The 18,022-nt window shown below is 50.0% G+C and overlaps 1 protein-coding gene across 2 annotated transcripts in view; it reads right to left on the bottom strand.

The window, feature by feature from the left end:
- The window catches only part of LOC138453366 (elongin-A-like), a 1,511,245-nt gene that overhangs the window by 1,361,526 nt on the left and 131,697 nt on the right, over window positions 1-18,022 (bottom strand). Inside the window, exon 1 of one of the 2 annotated variants that reach the window (XM_069606134.1) lies at window positions 9,842-10,067. The exons of the other annotated variant lie outside the window; for it this stretch is intronic. Within the exon in view, the coding sequence (XP_069462235.1) occupies window positions 9,842-9,943 (102 nt within the window). The 5' untranslated portion in view covers window positions 9,944-10,067. Of the gene's footprint in view, window positions 1-9,841; window positions 10,068-18,022 lie in introns of those variants that run through there. 2 annotated transcript variants of the gene reach the window in all.

Raw genomic sequence — 18,022 nt, 5'->3', positions numbered from 1 at the left:
GTGGGACATAGTTTAGTTGGAATGGGCATCTTATGCAGTAAATAAACTAGAGCATTTCCCAGCAGATTGGGGAAGAGACGCTGGCATACTTGAAAGGGGACTATAGGGAGCAATGGTGCCCCAGAGACTTAAGCTTTTGAATATTTACGGATAATCTGTGGCGGGGGATAGGGCTGGGTGGGGGGGGGGGGATCAATTGGCGATATGGTGGGGGGAGGGGGTTTAGTTTACTTTGATGCTGCTCTTGATTTGTGTTCATTTCTGTGTTTTTTTATTACGATGATGAATACAATAAAAAAAAGAATTAAAAAGAAAAAAAAAGAATTATACTCTTGTAGCCACAAACATTCCTCAGAACAGAAAGAGGGCTCCACGCAAACAAGCTTGCGACAGGCACAACTGCTGATGGTAGCCCACCACACACACTGGGGAGGCGGGGTGTGGGAGTACATTCCATTGATCTAGGGTTGGGAGTTAGGTCAAGTCATGGTGCAGAGGTCTTTTGACAGATTTAGGAGTAAGTCCACTTCAGACAGCGATTCCGATTGGAGAACCTATATGGTAGAGATAGCTACTTTTGTATTAAATGAACAGGTACCACGCCCTGTTCATACTGGACTCGAAATGGCAATGTAGCAAACAAAGCAAAAGAAATTAAACGTCCAATCTGTAGGCTCTGGAAGACCACTGTTGTGGGGAAAAAAATAACCTGGACACCTTAGAGGGAGAGACATGAACAGAGACGGAGGGATTGTGAGAGAGAGGCCCTTTGTCTCACAGGGCCATCCCTTGCAGTAAGTGTGGAGTTTGTTGTGGATGCCACAGGAAATGGCTACTGCTCTGCACGAGTGAGGGGGATGAGTAGTGGCTAAACCTCCTACTTCGCCTCACACGTCTATTAATCCAACAGTAATCCCAATCAAAGATGAAAATGTGCTTGGAATACCTATTTTGGTAATGGGGGTGGGTTCTGAGCTGATACAAATGCAACAAAAACAGTATGGGGGCACCAAAATACAAATGTCCAATCAAAGTTCTATGGAAAGCAGCTTTACTTTAAGCACAAAACAAATATACACACTACTGGCTTGTCACTGTAAGCTAGCCCTCTTTGTTGTTAGACATGGGTGCTCAAGCAAAGATTTCAGCAGCAAAACTTCAAACGTAATGAATTGTTCTTGCAAAACGTAGAGGAGAGGGCTTAAGGCACAAGGACCTGGATTCGAAGATGGCCCCGATGCTCCAAACACTGCGGCTACTGAGCTCCCGATCCACATGGCCCCGTTGCACGCAGATTTGATCCTGCAAGCCCTGCCAAGGCCCCGGAAGATCTCGCAACAGGCCCCCCGGATCATATTGGGGTCCCTGGAGGAGCTCACCTCCGCCAACTGTGTAACCCTGCGATCACCTGGAGGGGAAGACGTCCGCGAGTCGGGCGCCCAGACTGCAACGGGTGACCCCTGCCCAGATCCTGAGATGGGGACTCAGGCCCGCCGCAGGGCTCCAAGGAACTCCCACAGCAAGGGCGGCCGAGCGAAGCTGGAGCACACCCCGAGAGCGAGGAGTGACTGCTGTTCTGGCTTCCCCCCACCCCCAACAGCATTCGTGGGACTGGTGTCCGCCGAGGCAGGTGACACCGAGTGAGGAAGCAGACTTTGGCAGACTGCAGCAGCCTTGGTCCTACAGCGCTTCACTCCGGAACCAGAGGAGGAAGGCCCGGTTATTCAGGAGGGACGAATCCAAGTGAGGCCTCCAGCCCCGGCGGAGCCATAAACTGATAAAGTGGATCTGAGGTCTCTGTCCTGGTCCAGCTGTAGATCCGGTTGAAGGTGTGGAGAAGAGAGGCAGTGGCGAAAGAACAAAGCGGATCCCCCGATTAGCCCCACCCTTGCCTCCTGGGCACCGACAGCAGAAGAAATGCAGAAGCATACTGGGGACCACACAGCCGGGACGGACCCGGCGCCTCAGGAGGGAGCCCCGATCGACAAAGGCACCTGGCGGACCTGGAGAGGAAACACAGCAAGAGACACCAACAACAGGCACAGGTACGCAGAGGTAGCCCTTCCCCTCCGATTTAACCTGGTTCTCCCCGCTGGGCCTCCTCACCAGCACCTCGGGGGTACCAGTACACGGAGACAGGGGTCCCACCAGGGCCCAGGAGCTCCTCATCAAATCAAGCACAACAGAGGACAGTGCGAGGAGACCGGCCCAAGGGGGATCAGACCAACAATCAGTCCCTCCAAGCCACCTAGTAAGGGCAGCACGACCCCAAGCCCCAGCTGAACAGATTGAAGCACAAGCAAGGAGGGTCCCAGATCACAGAAACCCTGCCTCACGGGTCGGCCATTAGTAGCTAACTGGGACTGGCCCGGGACAAAGCCCATCAAGGGGCAGCAGTCAAGCCAAGCTTTAAAGGACATACCCCAAGGGGACAGATGCGCACAGGTGGGGGGGTGGCTGATCGCCTCAGCCAACCACGATCAACCAGCAGGGCTGTGAGGTGCCCCCTAACCCCACGTGAAGGAAGCACAAAACCAAAATCATGACCTCCCCCTCCCTGAGGAGCGAAGCAAGCACCAACGACCCAGGTGCAAAACCCTGGCTGATGGGGCTCTAGCAGGCGATTTCCATCCCAAAGACACCCATGACAGCAAAGCCATGTCAAAGAGCAAGGACAAGGACGCCCAACCGGCCCAAAGGCCTGCCAGGAAAGTCGAGGAGGGCGCATTAGCAAAAATATGGGCCAAGGAACCGGAGGAGGTGGCATGAACCTGCCCTACTGACTGGCTCGCAGACTCAAGACACAGGAAGATCAGGACCAACCAGTCACACAATCCTCATTGAAACATCTCCTCGCCAACATAATCGACAAGATCACCACAGCAGGGCAGAAGCAAATAGACGCACTAAGAGAGGACCTAGAAGAGGGTCTTACAGGAAATCAAGAGTGACATAAATAAAGTGGAGGAAAGGGTCGATACAAATGAGAGAGCAATCCAGGACCTGGCTGATGATGCAAGAAAAGCAGACACCCTATTGGAAACACTGGCGGCTGCGGAGGACCTAAAGAATACGTCCAGATGCTCGAACATACGAATTAAAGGCCTGCCGGAGGACCCACAAGACCAGGACTTACGCCAAGTAGTAAAGGGCCTTTTCGGGGACCTCTTGGATACTGAGGCCCCCATGGAAATACTATTTGACAGAATTCACAGGGTAGGCCCCAGAAGACCGGACCCTGGCGCCAGGCCCAGAGACGTCCTGGCAGCAATGCACAGCTACACTTACGGAGCAAATATTAGCGAAAGCCAGGAATTCAAGGCAGATCACCTACAATGGAGCGGAGATAGCACTATATCAGAACCTAGCGCAAGCAACCCTAATCAAAAGGAGGAAAATGGGTCCAGTTCTAACTACTTAGGAGCCCAGGATATCAACTACAGGTGGGTGCACCCATTCGGCCTGACCTTCGATTGGAAGGGAAGCAGCAGAAAATAACGTCATGCGAGCAAGGAATGTCCCTGCTGGGGATGGAAGAAGAAGCACAGACAGCGACCACTCCACCTGCCTCCCAACGCACCGAGTGCAAACCATGGGAGTGGACCATGGTGAGGCCCAAAAAAATCTAGGCGAGGAGAATCTCAACCATACCCGAGCGGCCCGCCAACAAGGAAGGAACAGGAAGCCCAGGAGTGACAGACGCTCACTGTCGAGCATAACCCACAGGAGGTAGCAGCCCCAGAGCAACACAAACAGGGCGCAATGGAAGAGAAGTACGGCTGAAACAAACATACCAATGGTCATGGACGGGCCTCGGTGGGAGGGAGCTCGCAAATCTTGGAATGGGATTGGGCCATCCCGTGTGGGGCAAACCTGGGGGCAAGTTGGAGAGCAACTCTTGAGGATCGGATTTGAGGGGGCCAGTGGCCAGTCACCCCGGCCCATCGTAGAGAGGGAATGGGGGGGATGGTTCGAGGTATCATGAGCAGCAGCAGAAGGGAACCAGGTGGAAGGGGAGGGCATCCTGGAAGGCTCACTGCAGTCATAAATCGAAGCATGACTCAACCTGGCAATAATCTCCCTGAACGTCAACGGCCTAAATTCCCCAATCAAAAGAAAAAAGCTAGAGCGATACATCAGATGGGTACACCCAGACATAGTCACCTTGCAAGAAACCCACATTCAGTCTCAGGATAGAGGTGGAATTAAAATATGGGGGTACTCCTGAATGCTTCAGGCTACACAACCCAACAAAAAAGCTGGGGTCCTGCTGGTGCTGAAAGACGGACTGGACTTGAACATTACAGGGAAGGACACAGATGAGTTCGGAAGATACGTAGTAGTATCACTGGAGGGGTGAGGGGAGTCCTTCATGGTGGCAACACTTTATGCCCGAACATGGCACAAGACGCGTTTATCCTAACTGCGCTAGCCAAGCTAGAGAGGTTTGCTAAATAACCCATTATACTGACCGGTGATTTTAACATGGCGTGGGACCCGTCCAAAGATAGGAGCACTGGTACAGCAGGCCCACAGGGGAGGCCAACAGAGGAGCTTAAGGGGAGGATTCAGTCTGGCCCTGGAAGACACATGGAGGCAATTACAAGGGGAGATGAGGGATACACCTTCTACTCACACGCCTACTCCACCCATTCTAGAATCGATTACATCTGGGTCTCAAGCAGTTTATTAGGTGGGACGAAAGATATCATGTTCGGCACCATGATTCTTTCTGATCATGCTCCCATAACTTCTCAACCTAAAAAGAACATGCGCCTCTCAGGACTGTGGAGATGGTGTTACCCGACGCCCCTCTTCAAAGATCACCAGCTGAGCCAGGAGGTTGAGGACAAAATAGAGGCTTTTTTCAAACTCAACAAGAATGGGACTGGGAACACTGCACTCCAGTTAGGTGGGAGGCCTTCAAAGCGACTTTAAGAGGGAGAATAATAGCAATCAAGGTGAGAAGGGATCGGGAAATAAGACTAGAAAAGGCCCGTTTGGAAGAGGAACTAAAAAGGGAGAATGGCTAATTTGGGGACAGGCCAGACTCCTCCCATCAAAAGGGGGTACAGGGCGGCCTGGCGACAATTAGATTCAATCCAGATTCAAGCTGTGGAACGTAATTTACTATGCCTCAGACGAAAATACTAAAGCCAATAAGGCGGACCGCTTGCTGGCGAGGATGTTAAGGAGGGAAGAGAAAGATAAGACAATCCTGAAAATCAAAGTAGGGGGCGGATGAGTTAGTGCCAACAACAAAGGTATCAAGGGAGAGTTCACCCAATTCTACACAGCTCTGTATACCTCGGATAAACCTTCACCAACATGCCAGCAAGAATAACTAGACAAATTAAACCTAGTCCGCCTATTTGAGAAGAGAGGAATACTAGGAGAAGATACATCGGGGGACGAAGTCAGGGCTGCCATCAAGTCCTTATCCATCAATAAATCACCGGGCCCAGGCAGCTATGTGGCAGAATTCTATAAAACCCACAAGGAAATACTGATACCCCATCTCATTATCCTCTATAACCAAATAGGTAGGGACAGCGCTATTACAAATTCAATGGAGGGGGCAAAAGTCATCCCCGTACATAAGAAAGGCAAGGACCCCACTGAATGCGGTTCCTACTGCCCCATAGCCTTGATAAACGTTGACTCCAAAATCCACACCAAAATCTTGGCAACAAGACCTGACCAGATTATCCCTACACTGTCAGGGTTCGTAAGGGGCAGCAGACCGGCGATAATGTCAGGAGATTGGTGCACTTCATAGAAAGGCCCACAAGAGAGGAATCCCTGCTCTCCTCATGGCGGTGGAAGCGGAAAAGGCTTTTGATCGGGTGGAGTGGGGATTCCTCTTTGCAACCATGCAGGGAATGGGTTTCGGCCCTAAATTCCTGGACAGGATTAGGGCCAACTACCGGCACCTGGTCCTAAGCCTAGCGGTAAACGGGCTAATCACGGAACCGGTAGCTGTCAAGAGGGGAACCAAGCAGGGATGTCCGCTGTCCCCCATTCTATATGCACTTCACTTGGAACCCTTTCTTGCAGCAATGAGATCCAACGAGGACCTAACGGGCGTCCCCTTTGCAGGGAGAACTCACAAGACTGCTGCATTTGCTGTCAACATGATATCCAGCCAGAGACTGCCCCAAAAGCAATAGAAAGGGAGCTAGCATAGTTCACGGGGGGGGGGGGGAGAGGAAGGACAGCGGGACTTAAAATCAACGCTTCAAGGACAGAAATCCTTAACCTCACCATCCCGACGGAGGCCACCACAGCTCTCAAAGAAATCTCCCCCTATAGATGGGTCGAGCACTCTATCACCTACCTGGGTATCAGGTATACCAGGCCAATTAAAGTCGAAAATGATCGATTGGGGCGGTGGTGCGTCTGCAGGTGTTGTACTATTTCGAAAGCCCCATCGGTCGGCGTCCCTCCGGTACTAGTCTGAGCCCTAAACAAAATGACCAGCAAGTTTGTCTGGAACAATAAAGCCCAGAGAGTGGCCACCAAAGTGATGAGAGCGCCTACGGACCTAGGGGGCATGGGGCAGCCAGACTTTAGGGCATAGTACAGAGCTACCCAAATGAAAGTGATTCTGGTAAAAAGATGATCGAGGGAAAATATGGAGGCCTATGGACAGCAGTGTTAGGGGAGGACCTGGAGGGAGTCCTTTGGAAACCCGGGAGGGGAGGAAAATCAGCCAGTGCGGATGTATAGTAGTGCAGTCCTTGCGGTGGCGGGCCAAACCTGGGATGAAGCAGTGAACACTGCCCACATCACAACATATCCATCACCCTACACGCCACTATTCGGCAACCCGCAATTTACCCTGGTACACAAAATATCCACATTTGACACACGGCAACAGGGTGGATGCAGATGCGTTTAGTGAAGGGAAGGTGAAACAATTCGAACAATGCAAAACAGACTTTGCCCTGGGGGAAAGGGAAAGGTACAGCTATATCCAACTGAGGCACTAGCTCCATCACCCCACCCCACCTTGCAACAAGCAGGAACCTGCCAATTAACCCCCTTCGAAAAGTATCTCGAATATACAGGCATCTGAAAACAGGAGAGGATCCCCCATTGAGGATATATTTGAGAAGTTGGCACGTACCCACGGGCTGCGCAGTTGAGGAAAAGGAATGGTTGTGGCTATGGGGGCAGGTTCCCAAACTAACGAGATCCCTCCAAATCAGGGAGATCTGGCTGAAACGGATCGTCCAGGGCACATGACCCCATCAAAACTGCATAGAATGTATCTTGGGTCCTTGCCGCTCTGATGGAGGGAGAGCGGGCCTGTGGCTCCTGGAATCATATATGGTGGGAATGCCCGAAACTTGACAAATACTTGACGGGCGGCGTGCTAGAGGCCATTGACCAGGTCCTAGAAATCAAATGCAAGGGGAATATAGGCCTGGCATTGATTGGGCTGGGGGTGGAGGGGTAGAGGGGTAAGAAACGCTGTAGGCTCGGCTGGCTTGCTCTGTCATGGTACTTAAGCAGCAAAGGCTTGGAGCCAGAAGAAGCTGGAAACCAGACAGGCAGTAAGACTTGGTGGGGTCTCAGATGTGAAGTCAGCAGAACTACAGCGTTTAGCAGGATTGAGATACAGAGGTGCCCAAGCCAACATCATAGCGGTTAGATGTAGGGTGAGCCAGGAGCCACTTCCTTGCTTATGTGGTTGCTGAAGGACACAGTCCAGGGTCTCAGGGGCAAAGTATTTTCTTCTGCCCTTCCCAACCAGAAAGGTTGTAGGGTTCCATTACCTCCGGTGGTAAAGATCCTGGGTACCAGTGGTCACAGGTGCAGGCAAGGGCTTGTGCTACACAGCAGCTTCACCCCAAACAAGCACATGGATGGTTGGGGGCAAAAGCTTTATTTTTGCTTGGAAGCCTCTGGTCTTTCCACTCTGGCAGAAGACCACCTTGTACTCCCAACTAGGTTCCAGGTGAATACTTCTTCAAAGGTGTGCCAAAGAAAACAAGGGGAGGGTTTTGATCACTTAAATGGGAAAAATGTTACAGCAAATTGGTCAACAGCGAGAATGTTGTTAAGGGTCCAATCCTCGCTGCTGCAAGAAGTGCCCTTTGCTGGCTGCCTTCATGCCCGGAGTGCCTTGTCTCCTGGAAGAATAAGGGGATCGAGGGAGCAAGCAGATTTTGGGAGGTCTAGCAAATCCTCTGGGCTCCAACTCCACCCCCTTCCTCTGTCTGCTTACATTAAAATGTCTCAATCAGCAACCTGGTGAGAGGAGGCTATTGTAATGACAGGACTGTCTTAGAAGCACCTTTCGCCAGGGAGATTTCCTGTGCCCAGGAAGAATGTGACAACTTACTTATGGGGATCAAAGAGAGCTGCTTAGGTAGGGACCCACATGCCTTTTGTGTGTTAAACTCTCTGGATCTACCCACATCAGGCACTATCATGAGCGAGTCACTGCTTACCAAGCCGACAATGATCTCACTAGCTACCAAGTCAAAATTGCTTATAGTTGGATATTAATATATACTACCAGGTTGCTGGGCTACACAATTACATTTTGAAACAGTCATGCAGACAGTTAAGCCACTGCTGCTGTTGGAACTTTGAGTTCAGAAGTAGTATTTCCAGCATTAGTTAGTTTACTGCTAAAAAAAAAAAAAAAAAAAAAAAAAAAACAAAACAAAAAAAAAAACGAAAAAGGTCAAGCTATTTCACACTCACCAGGTGGCATTCTTAGACAGTGGCCTTAGCTTGAATGCGCATGCCGTGCATGACTCCGATGCTATACTACAGTGCGGAAATATTGATCCCAAAATGGAAAAAAAGTCCGGTAAGATTGAAGTTCAGGACACTAATGATCAAACAAAACCAATAGTTATCACATCATCTTTAACACATCTTCACAGAAGGGAGACGCAATAACCATCATCTTACTACCAACTTTGTTCTTGAATTAGTCAGGATTTGGTTCGTTTCATGGGACAGGCACATACACACACAAGCCCGATAGAAAACCTGCTTAAGACACTGAATGAATACCCATGGAAAATGCATATCTGGAGCGCATGCAACCAGGCCCACGACATCCGGTTTCTTACCAGAAAGGATTATCGTTTTTCTGACGCCCAGTTGATTAAAGAGCAGGTATTGGTTTGTACTGTCAATAGCAGCTTCCTTTCAACTGGTTTATGCGATTTCAGGATTTTGCAAAACATTAGGGTGTTAGATATACAGCGCCCTATACAGCATACTGTGAACTACAGCATAGCACGAACTCGTAGACCCTACTCCAACCAGCTGACAAGTACAACTGCCCCATTACCGACAAGTAGTCGCGCACATTGTTGTTTGTTAACTAGTAGTAAAACCCGACATTTATCATTCTAATTGTAAAAACTATAAATCCCATAATGCACTTATATAAAACGATGAACAAGCTGGGGACTCGAAAAAATTAGCTAAATCAAACTTCCCTCCGTTTAAACATGACTTTGCTTGCAATAATGCTCAAGTGTTTTTCTTCTTTGACCCTGTTAAGATTTCATTGTGCCAAACGCCCCTTTAAGCGCGTTTTGTTGACACATTTGACAACGCGGAACACTGGTCACAATGTGTTCACCCCATGACGTTTGGAATTCTAACTTGATCATTGTGATTCAGAAGTCCATTTTTGTATTTTCGATACTTGGGCTAAGAACGAAAAAACAAAATAAGTCAATAAAAAAAATGTACGTAATCTATTCACACCTCAGACATGTTTTCATTTTAATCACACGCCAACGGGTTAGCTGGTAACCGTCGGAGGTACATCCGCATTCCTGGTTGAAGCGGGAGTGGCCGTTACCTTTCTGGGCTCCTGAGTCGTGCTGCTGAGCCGCTCCTTGAGGAGAAGCACCCTGTGCAGCACAGCACCGGCCGCCTGCTCCGCGGCAGGCTTGCAACTCATTTCCGCCCTCGCCGCGTGCACTCGCCACCTGCTCACTCAATCAGAGCAACTGGCGGGTGATGCTGGCCAATCACGTAGCCACCAACCACGCGCAGCCGCCCAATGTGGGGTCATTTATTAGCATTCTACGCCAGGCCTCACACACCTTTTTGCCGGCTAAACGTCTACAGCTATTTCTAAACTCTCGACAATTTTGGACTATGGCGATGTAAACACAGGTAACATAACAAGCCATACGATTTGCCTCCGCGAAAACATTGACACTAGTACTATACGTGAAGATTTGTTTTCGGTGATAGTAATAATGTATGCTTCAACACTAATGATCCAGATCTCGCAAAGTGGTAATTGTTTCTCAGTTTAACTAGTAAATACCGATGATAGGCATATTTCACGTAAACATCTAAAATATTAAACGTGTCACCTATGTGCCTTTTCCCCCTATGAATGTGCTTTATGGTTTTCTGTCTGTTCATTTGAAAAATCTACGTATCACCATCGTTACTTCACTAAGCATTGCTTCGCACCTCATTAAACGTATTTTTAATCACAATGTTATGTGCAATAACGGGGGAGGGGTGCATACGTGCGGGTCTCTTAAATTGAATTTGATAACATCACAGGAAGTTAGAGCACAAAATAACGACCACAACTGTAGACAACACGGCACAACAGTAATGTATGTATATCTCCTTTATTCTCCTTCCAACAAGTGTCCTGCCCCGCCCTTTCCCCCTCCTCCCAGCTTCCCTTTCCAATGCAGTCCCTCTTTCTTAAAGGGGCCAGTCCAATTCCCCTGCAACCCCCGCTCCTTGCTTATCATGGGAGGTGCATGGCCTACATTTGGAAGAGGCATCAGGGCCTCTGTATGACTCATCGAGGACAGCCAGGTGCTTTACGGGTTTCTCCCTCTGGTGTCCCTGGGGGACCAGGGGAGAGTCTCTTCCATCCTATGTTCCTCTTCTTCTCCTGTCATGTCTTGATCCTTATTATTGGGGTCTTATTGGTGTAATTTACAGAAGAATGGGGCGTTGAGGGTTATCTCTCCTTCTTCACTCATGGCTGTGATCATCGGTCCCTTTATGTCAGTGACCAACAGTGGCTCAGGGCCATACCTTGCTTCAGTGTTTTTTGTTGCTTCTGCCTTACAAGTACAACTTCCCTGATCGGGAGTTGATGTTCTGTGGCCCTTCTTTTTCCGGTCTGTCCACGCTTTGGCTTTCCTTCTTTTCTCGGCCTCTCGTTCTCTGATCTCTGCGTCTTCTGCCGAGTAGTAGTCTTCTAGCTGTGGTAGCCGAGTCCTCGGTTTATACTTTATCATGAGCTCTGTGGGCATCCGCCCAGTGGCCTCATGCATGCTGTTCCGATGGCTCCTCAGCATCTGAGTGATGGCTTGGGGCATCGCCAGTTGGTCTGCGGCTGCTTTCTGGTGGGTCCTTTTGATGGTAGCTGTGATGCTGGAAATGCATTGGAGGGACAGGGCCTCCCTGTCCTTGTCCTGTAGTCCCTTTTCATTGTGTTCTGTATTATTTTCTGCCCATGAGTCCATGTGGGACTCCTGGCAGTGCAGCTCTTCCTGTTTTTGGTTTGGTGTACAGACCCATGGGATTCCCTTATGGCACCCATGGGTGGGGGTACAACCCTGTGCCCCGAGTGTATGTTTTTGGGCACCTGTGGGTGGCCCACAGAGCAGGGTGTGGGCTCGTGGCAGCTCCATGCTGAATTAACAGGTGCTCTGAGTATCCTCCATTTTGGGATACCCAGGCCCTGCCATTGGAATCAGTTGATTCCTGATAGAAAACAAGATGGCCCCTGTGGGCTCTTGGTTTCTATTGCCTGTTACCTTGTTTTCCCAAAGTCCTGGGAAGCCCTGACTCTGTCCCTTCCCCCTGACTGGCTGTTGGGTGGAAGTTCCATATATGGTGTTGTTTTGAAGTCCAGTCCAGACTGGCTGGAGCCTTTCCAGTGACTGTATGTTGTTGGTACACCCTGTGGGTGGGACCTGGGTCAATGCAGTGTGTGACCAATATGCACTTCTTGTTGTGGCTGTCTGGTTTCTGGTATGAGATACAGACTGAGACAGCCCTGGCCTGAATGCAGTGTGTAGTGTTGAATGGCTGGGTACTTGTCCCAATCCACATTCCTTGTTGTGAGTGTCTGAGAGGGAGGAGGATGGCCTGAATGCACCGTGTGCCTGATTGGCTGACTGACTGCATGAATGCCCTTCTGTATGATTGGCTGCTGAGTGTGAGCCAGCAGTGTGGATGAGAGACAGAATAGTATATCTGGGGACCTCTCACCACTGGAAATTGTTCAGAAGCTGGGTCTACACTTGACGAGTAACTGGAACTGCTGACCCTCGACGCTCAGCTGGAAGAAGAAGACTTGCTGTTGCCTTTGCTTCGACCTGATCTGAAAGCTGCCGAATTCGTCGAAGACTGATCCGAGAGAGGACCTGGTAAGGCGCCCTCTTCCCGTGCTCTGAGGGACCATTGAGCACTGCTGACCTTCGCCGAAGCTCCCTGGAAGTGAGACCCTCGAAAGGCTGCCGACCCGAGACGGGACCGCCGAGGAGAACGAAGCCAAGCACCCGGACATCGCCGCCGTCGAAGTCCATTGCCGTCGACCAGGGTGCGCAGGTTTGTGTAACCGCTGGAGGCCCGTCGCAGTCGTTTTGCCCCAGAAGAGGGGACCGCTTGAGGCTGTGCCGCCGACGACCGGAGCCGCCCGCTCCTTAGCCTAAGAACATTTGAATCGAAGGACTCCCTTGTCCGCACAGACGACCGCTTTATCCTGCCGGAAAGAGTCGAGGCTGCCGACGCGCCGAGGAGAATCCACCGGTGGGTTTCCCGCCACCCAGAGACCACAAAGACTTCGACGACTCGACGCCCTTGCTGGGCCACAGTTCCGCCGAAACTCTTTGCGGTCCTGAACAATCAATCGCCGAGGTGCCCCGCACACCTCATCCTCGCAGAACGTCGCCGACGAGCACCGCCTAGATCGACGCGTGGTCTCGGCACCCTCGAACTTCTCGTTGACGCCAAGTTCACTTTCATCGACGCCTCTCGACGATCCGTGACTCCTGCTTGAAAGGGGCTCACCCAAGAAGGATCCGTCGACGCTTCTTTGAAGAACTCTGCTCCACCAGGTGCATTGGGGGGTAAAAACATTATAGGAGAAAGTAAGACTTATTGATCAATATATGGACTGGGCTGGTACTATATCTTTATTTTACAGGTTGCCCAGGTGGGGGGATCTCCACACAGAACTGTGTCTAGGTAGCTGGGACAGTAATCTGCCTATTGTTTCAACCATCTTACTTTCCTTCCTATTTCCTTTGCTGGTTTCCTTGTTATTGATCTGTGTGACATTCTGACAGTATAGTTGATGCACTTTAATGAGATTTGATAATATTGGTGGTACCACTTTAGAATTGTATATATTTGCCATTATTGACTTCTGAGTACAAAGTGAGTTATTGTGATAGTGTACATATCTTTGAATATTAATTATATAAAGACTGTGTTTTCAGTAATACAGTGTGTGGACATTCCTTTGTGGGGGATTGGGGACTACACTGTACTTAAGAACCATCCTGCATCACCTCCTGAGAAGCTAGGCCTTGATTGCTCGGCCACGTACCAATAATAGAGAATTTTGACTGGGGTCCTCTGTGCCTCTCCTCTACCATATAGAGAGCAGAAGTACAGACACCCCCCTCCGGTCCTTTACAGTGGCCATAAACCATTCCACCATGCCGTTGGCTTGCGGCTATAGGTGTGTGATCCTTTGGTGACAGAACCCAAGTTGTGCCGCAAACCTTCGGAAGTCTTGGCCCTGGAATGGCAGACCATTGTCTGTTTTTACAGTGTTGGGGACCCCCCAATCACTGAACAGTTCATCGATCAACCCTGCCACATGGTGGAATGCTGTGGATTGTGCATGCTTTACAAGGGGAAGGCGGGAGCATTCATCGATGGTCACTAACAAATGGCCACCATCCTCTAGGGGACCGTAGAAGTCCTTTGCTACCCTCTGCCAGGGTCCTACTGACAAGGGTACCACTTGGAGCGGGCATGGGGCTCTGTTTGTCGCTGTCACTTGGCATGTGTGCAATGCATTAGTGTGTCTTCTATAATGGTATCCATGTATGGGAAGCACACTTGGTTTACAAGTATTTTTTGTGTGTTGGCAACCCCCCCTGTGGCCTTCGTGTACGATGATCACTAGGGTTTTCCTTAGGCTCTTGGTGACCACAAGGCAAATTCTTCGCAGTAGTGTCCCTTGGTCTGTTGTGTCGAGTTCTTTGTGGATTTTCGCCATTCTCTGGAGGTCTCTTCTGTCCACCTCCCCGTTCACAAAGTGTTCTGTCATCAGGTGCTGCCACCTGTTGTTGTTTGTTAGTTGGATTGCAGCGTGGATGGTAGGGTCAGCCCTGCTCTTGTCTGCAAATAGGTGGCTTGTGATGGCAGGGGGCAGGGCATTGAGCGATAGATAGGCAATGTAAGCTTCTGCCTCGTTCCCCATGACATTTTCTGCTGGTCCTTCCGGGTGTCGTGATGGATAATCAGCAGGGTTAGTATCACCTCCCGGTTTGTGGACTATGGTATAATTATACTTCTGTAGCCTGATGCCCCATCTTTGTATGCGTGGGGTCATCTTGGTTATGGGGTTCCCGAAAAGTCAGAGGAGCGCCTGATGGTCTGTGATGAGAACTAATGTCTGGCCGATGACCAAGTGTTGGAATTTCTCGCACGCCCAGACCGCAGCTAGGGTTTCCCTTTCGGCCAGTGAGTATGCCTGTTCGATGGCGGATAGTGCTCTGCTGGCATAGGCAACTATCTGTTTTGGTTTTGTTGTTTGGGTCTATTAGGGCAAGTATGGCACCCAGGCCCACTGGATTGGCATCTACGGTGATCTCAGTGTCCCACTCAGGGTTTAAGTATGCTAGCTGCTGGCCAGTTCTTGTGTGATGGTGCAGAAGTCCTCCTGACATTGTGCATCCCATTCAAAGGGGAATCCTTTTTGATGAGTTTCCGAAGGAGGCTTGTGAGTGTTGCGTAATAGGGAAGGTAAGCGGACGCAGTATCCTGCCATCCCCAAGAAAGACTGCAGTTTTGCTACGTCGTTCGGGGCTTTCAGGTTAACGATGGCGCTTATCTTGTCGGGGTCGGCCATGATCCCGTGGTCGGAGAAGATATGACGAAGAAACACAGGCTACGTTTATTGATGGTGCACTTCGGTCCATTAAGGGTAAGGCCACCCTTGTGGAGGATGTTACACACCGACTTTAAAGCTTTATCATACTGTTCTTGGGTAATCCCAAAGACAAGAATGTCATCACTATAGTTCAGGGCATTCGTGACAGGTGCGATCAGTCTTCGTATTGTTTCTAGAAATATCTCGGCTGCGCATGGTATCCCAAAATGAAGCCGCTTGTAGCGGAACAGTCCTTCATGTGTTGTGAATGTGGTTATTGGTCTCGAGGCAGGGTCGATGACTAGCTGGTGGTAGCCTTGGTTTAGATCTAACTTGGAGAATCTGGTGGCTTGGTTCAGTCTTACAAGCAAATATTCAATGTTGGGTCCTGGGTGTCTCTCCCTTTGGAATGCAGTGTTGGGAACATGCATGTCCACACAGAGGCGTAGACGGCCATCGGAGTTGGGCACTACGACCAAGGGGGACACCCACGGGGTGGGCCCGTCTGCCCTCTCAAGTCATTTTCGAGCAGAAGTTGCAGCTCACATGTCACTTGGGCTTGTAAGTGAAACCCTATCCTACAGGGGTGTTGTGGCACTGGTCTCACTGCCGTGTCAATGTGGAGTCTTATGACGGTGTATCTTAGCTTTTCAACTCCCTTGAACAGTTCCAGGAACATCACCTTCAGCTCGTCGGTGTCCAGCTCCCGTTGGGAGGGTGTCTGAAGGGTTAGACATCTGGAGGCAGGCCCTGTATGGTCTCGGACTGGTCATATTGAATGTTAATCAGCGCCATGGTTTTAGCTGTCTTGTATCTGAGAAGGCACCTCCCTGTCATGGGGCTGTGTATAACGTGCATCGTGGTGGAAATGCGTCATCTTCTTGTTATCAGGTCACAGCTGAACTGGCCTTGGGATTGGACCGATGTAGCTGCTCCCCACTGGAAGATGCGAGATTGCAATGGTTGTAAGGGGTAGGTGCTTGCGATGGTTCCGTGGGCTTGTTCATTCATCACATTGACGGTGCCCCTGTGTCTATGAGGAAAGGCATGTATAGTCCTCTTATCTGTATGGTCACTTTGGGTGCGGCGCTGTCATCCAAGGTGTCATATATTAAACAGACGTATTCTCTGCTGTATCTGTCATATTCGTAATAGGATTCTGTTGGCTTCCGTCTGAGGATCTTCATATGGGTCATGCATACTGTATTCTTGTCTCCTTTGTTCCTCTGCTTGATGTGGTTGTGTGGGGGGAAGTATTCTGGTACTTCAAAGTGTCTTTCAGGTATTTCGACATTTAGATTTTCTACTGCTCTTATTAACCCTGGTTGAGTGGGGGATGTTGCTGTGTTCCTGTTCTGAGCAAGTCTTCCACTGTCTTTTTCTTGGTATGGTCACGGGGTAGGTGCTGTCGTTGGGTCATATCTCTTGATTGGCATTGGTGGCGGTGGCGGCCTGTATGCCTGCAGCATTGGTGTTTTCTCTCGGCAGATGGCTTGGAAGTGGTTCTCTTGAACACATCTCATGCACATCTGTCCAATAGCTGGGCATTGGCCCTTGTGGGGGAAATTCAAAGCCACACCTGTAGCATTGTCTCTCTGCTGGTGGACGTCTGTTGGTGTTCCATGGTGCTTGATGGGTTGGTGTGCCGGGATATCTGGTCTGTCCTTGGGGCGTCGTGGCTAAAGCTGCTAACGTGTCTGCTTTCTTCAGGTTTTCTATGTTAGCAGCTTGCACATCCACTCTCTTGTACCCCCTTGCGAGGTCTGCTATCTCTTGTAACGGGAGGGGTTTCTTTAATAGGTGCTTTCTGAACTGTGAGGATATGCATCCATCGATCACTCTCAGCCTGATGGCTTTGTTGTCGTTAAAGTTTGCGAAATCACAGTATGTTATTTTCTTCTGGAGTCAGAGGATGGATGAATTTGCCAATCATCTCGTGTGGTATTTGCGTACACTGGTTGAAGGTGTATCTTTCGTAGTCCCTGTTGGGAAGGACGACTCATTTTCCTTTGATCGCGGCCGTGAGGCGTTGGTATGTCGTTTTCTATTGAGGCTGTATGGTTTTTATAATCCCTTTGACCTCCTTTCCCACAAGGTTTGTGAAGATGTCCATATTGTTAGGTGCATATTGGTTCCCTACTGCCCTCATAAAATCTTCGAATTACTCCATTCACTCCACCCTGGTCTTGTTGTGGTTGTAATGGGAATGGGCTGGGGCATCGAAGAAATGTCACTGGGTTTGTGAGGATTACTCCTGCAGCGGCTTGGGCTCCTGCATCTGCTGCTGCTCCTTGTGACATCTCGTTGATGGTGTGTGTTATATTTGTGCGTGGTGGCAGTGATTGAGATGCCTGACTCCCACGTAGTCTCTGCACGTGTTCTTTCTCTTTCTGGGGTGTAGCTGGGTGTGTTCCCTTCTCCCACGTATATTCTTGTTGACCTCTGTCCTATCCACTTCCGTTCTCTAGGCTTCTCTCTCTGTTGGTGTGGGTTACGGCTGTGTAGCCTGTTGATGCAATGTTTTCAGTTGTTCCCCCTCTTTTTTGGAAAAAGACATCTTTTGTTGGGTTTTTTTTTTGGATTGCTGGAAAAGGCAGCGTGTACTTATTGGTTCGCGCCCCCTTTGATGTGATGCAACGGTGGGCGTGTGCTGGTGCCTCTACCCAGTTATATCCTTTTCGCCACTTGCGTGTCTTGCGTCAGGCCTCATATTACTTCTACTGCGCGGCCCTGTATCTGATAGAGGTACTTGCAGGAGTTGTGGCACGTGTCGGCACCCACTGCTCCCTCCTGAGCCTTCCGGTCACTCCCCAGCAGCCCCCCTTACCGCGGTAATGGTGCGTGTGGATGCGCTGTTAGTCTCCTCCTCTGCCGGCGCGT

This window comes from Ambystoma mexicanum, chromosome 4p (genome assembly GCF_040938575.1).
Source record: "Ambystoma mexicanum isolate Mex_15411 chromosome 4p, UKY_AmexF1_1, whole genome shotgun sequence".
NCBI classification, from domain to species: domain Eukaryota; kingdom Metazoa; phylum Chordata; class Amphibia; order Caudata; family Ambystomatidae; genus Ambystoma; species Ambystoma mexicanum.
The sequence above is the reverse complement of the archived record's forward strand: the minus strand, read 5'-3'. Positions and strand labels throughout refer to the sequence as shown.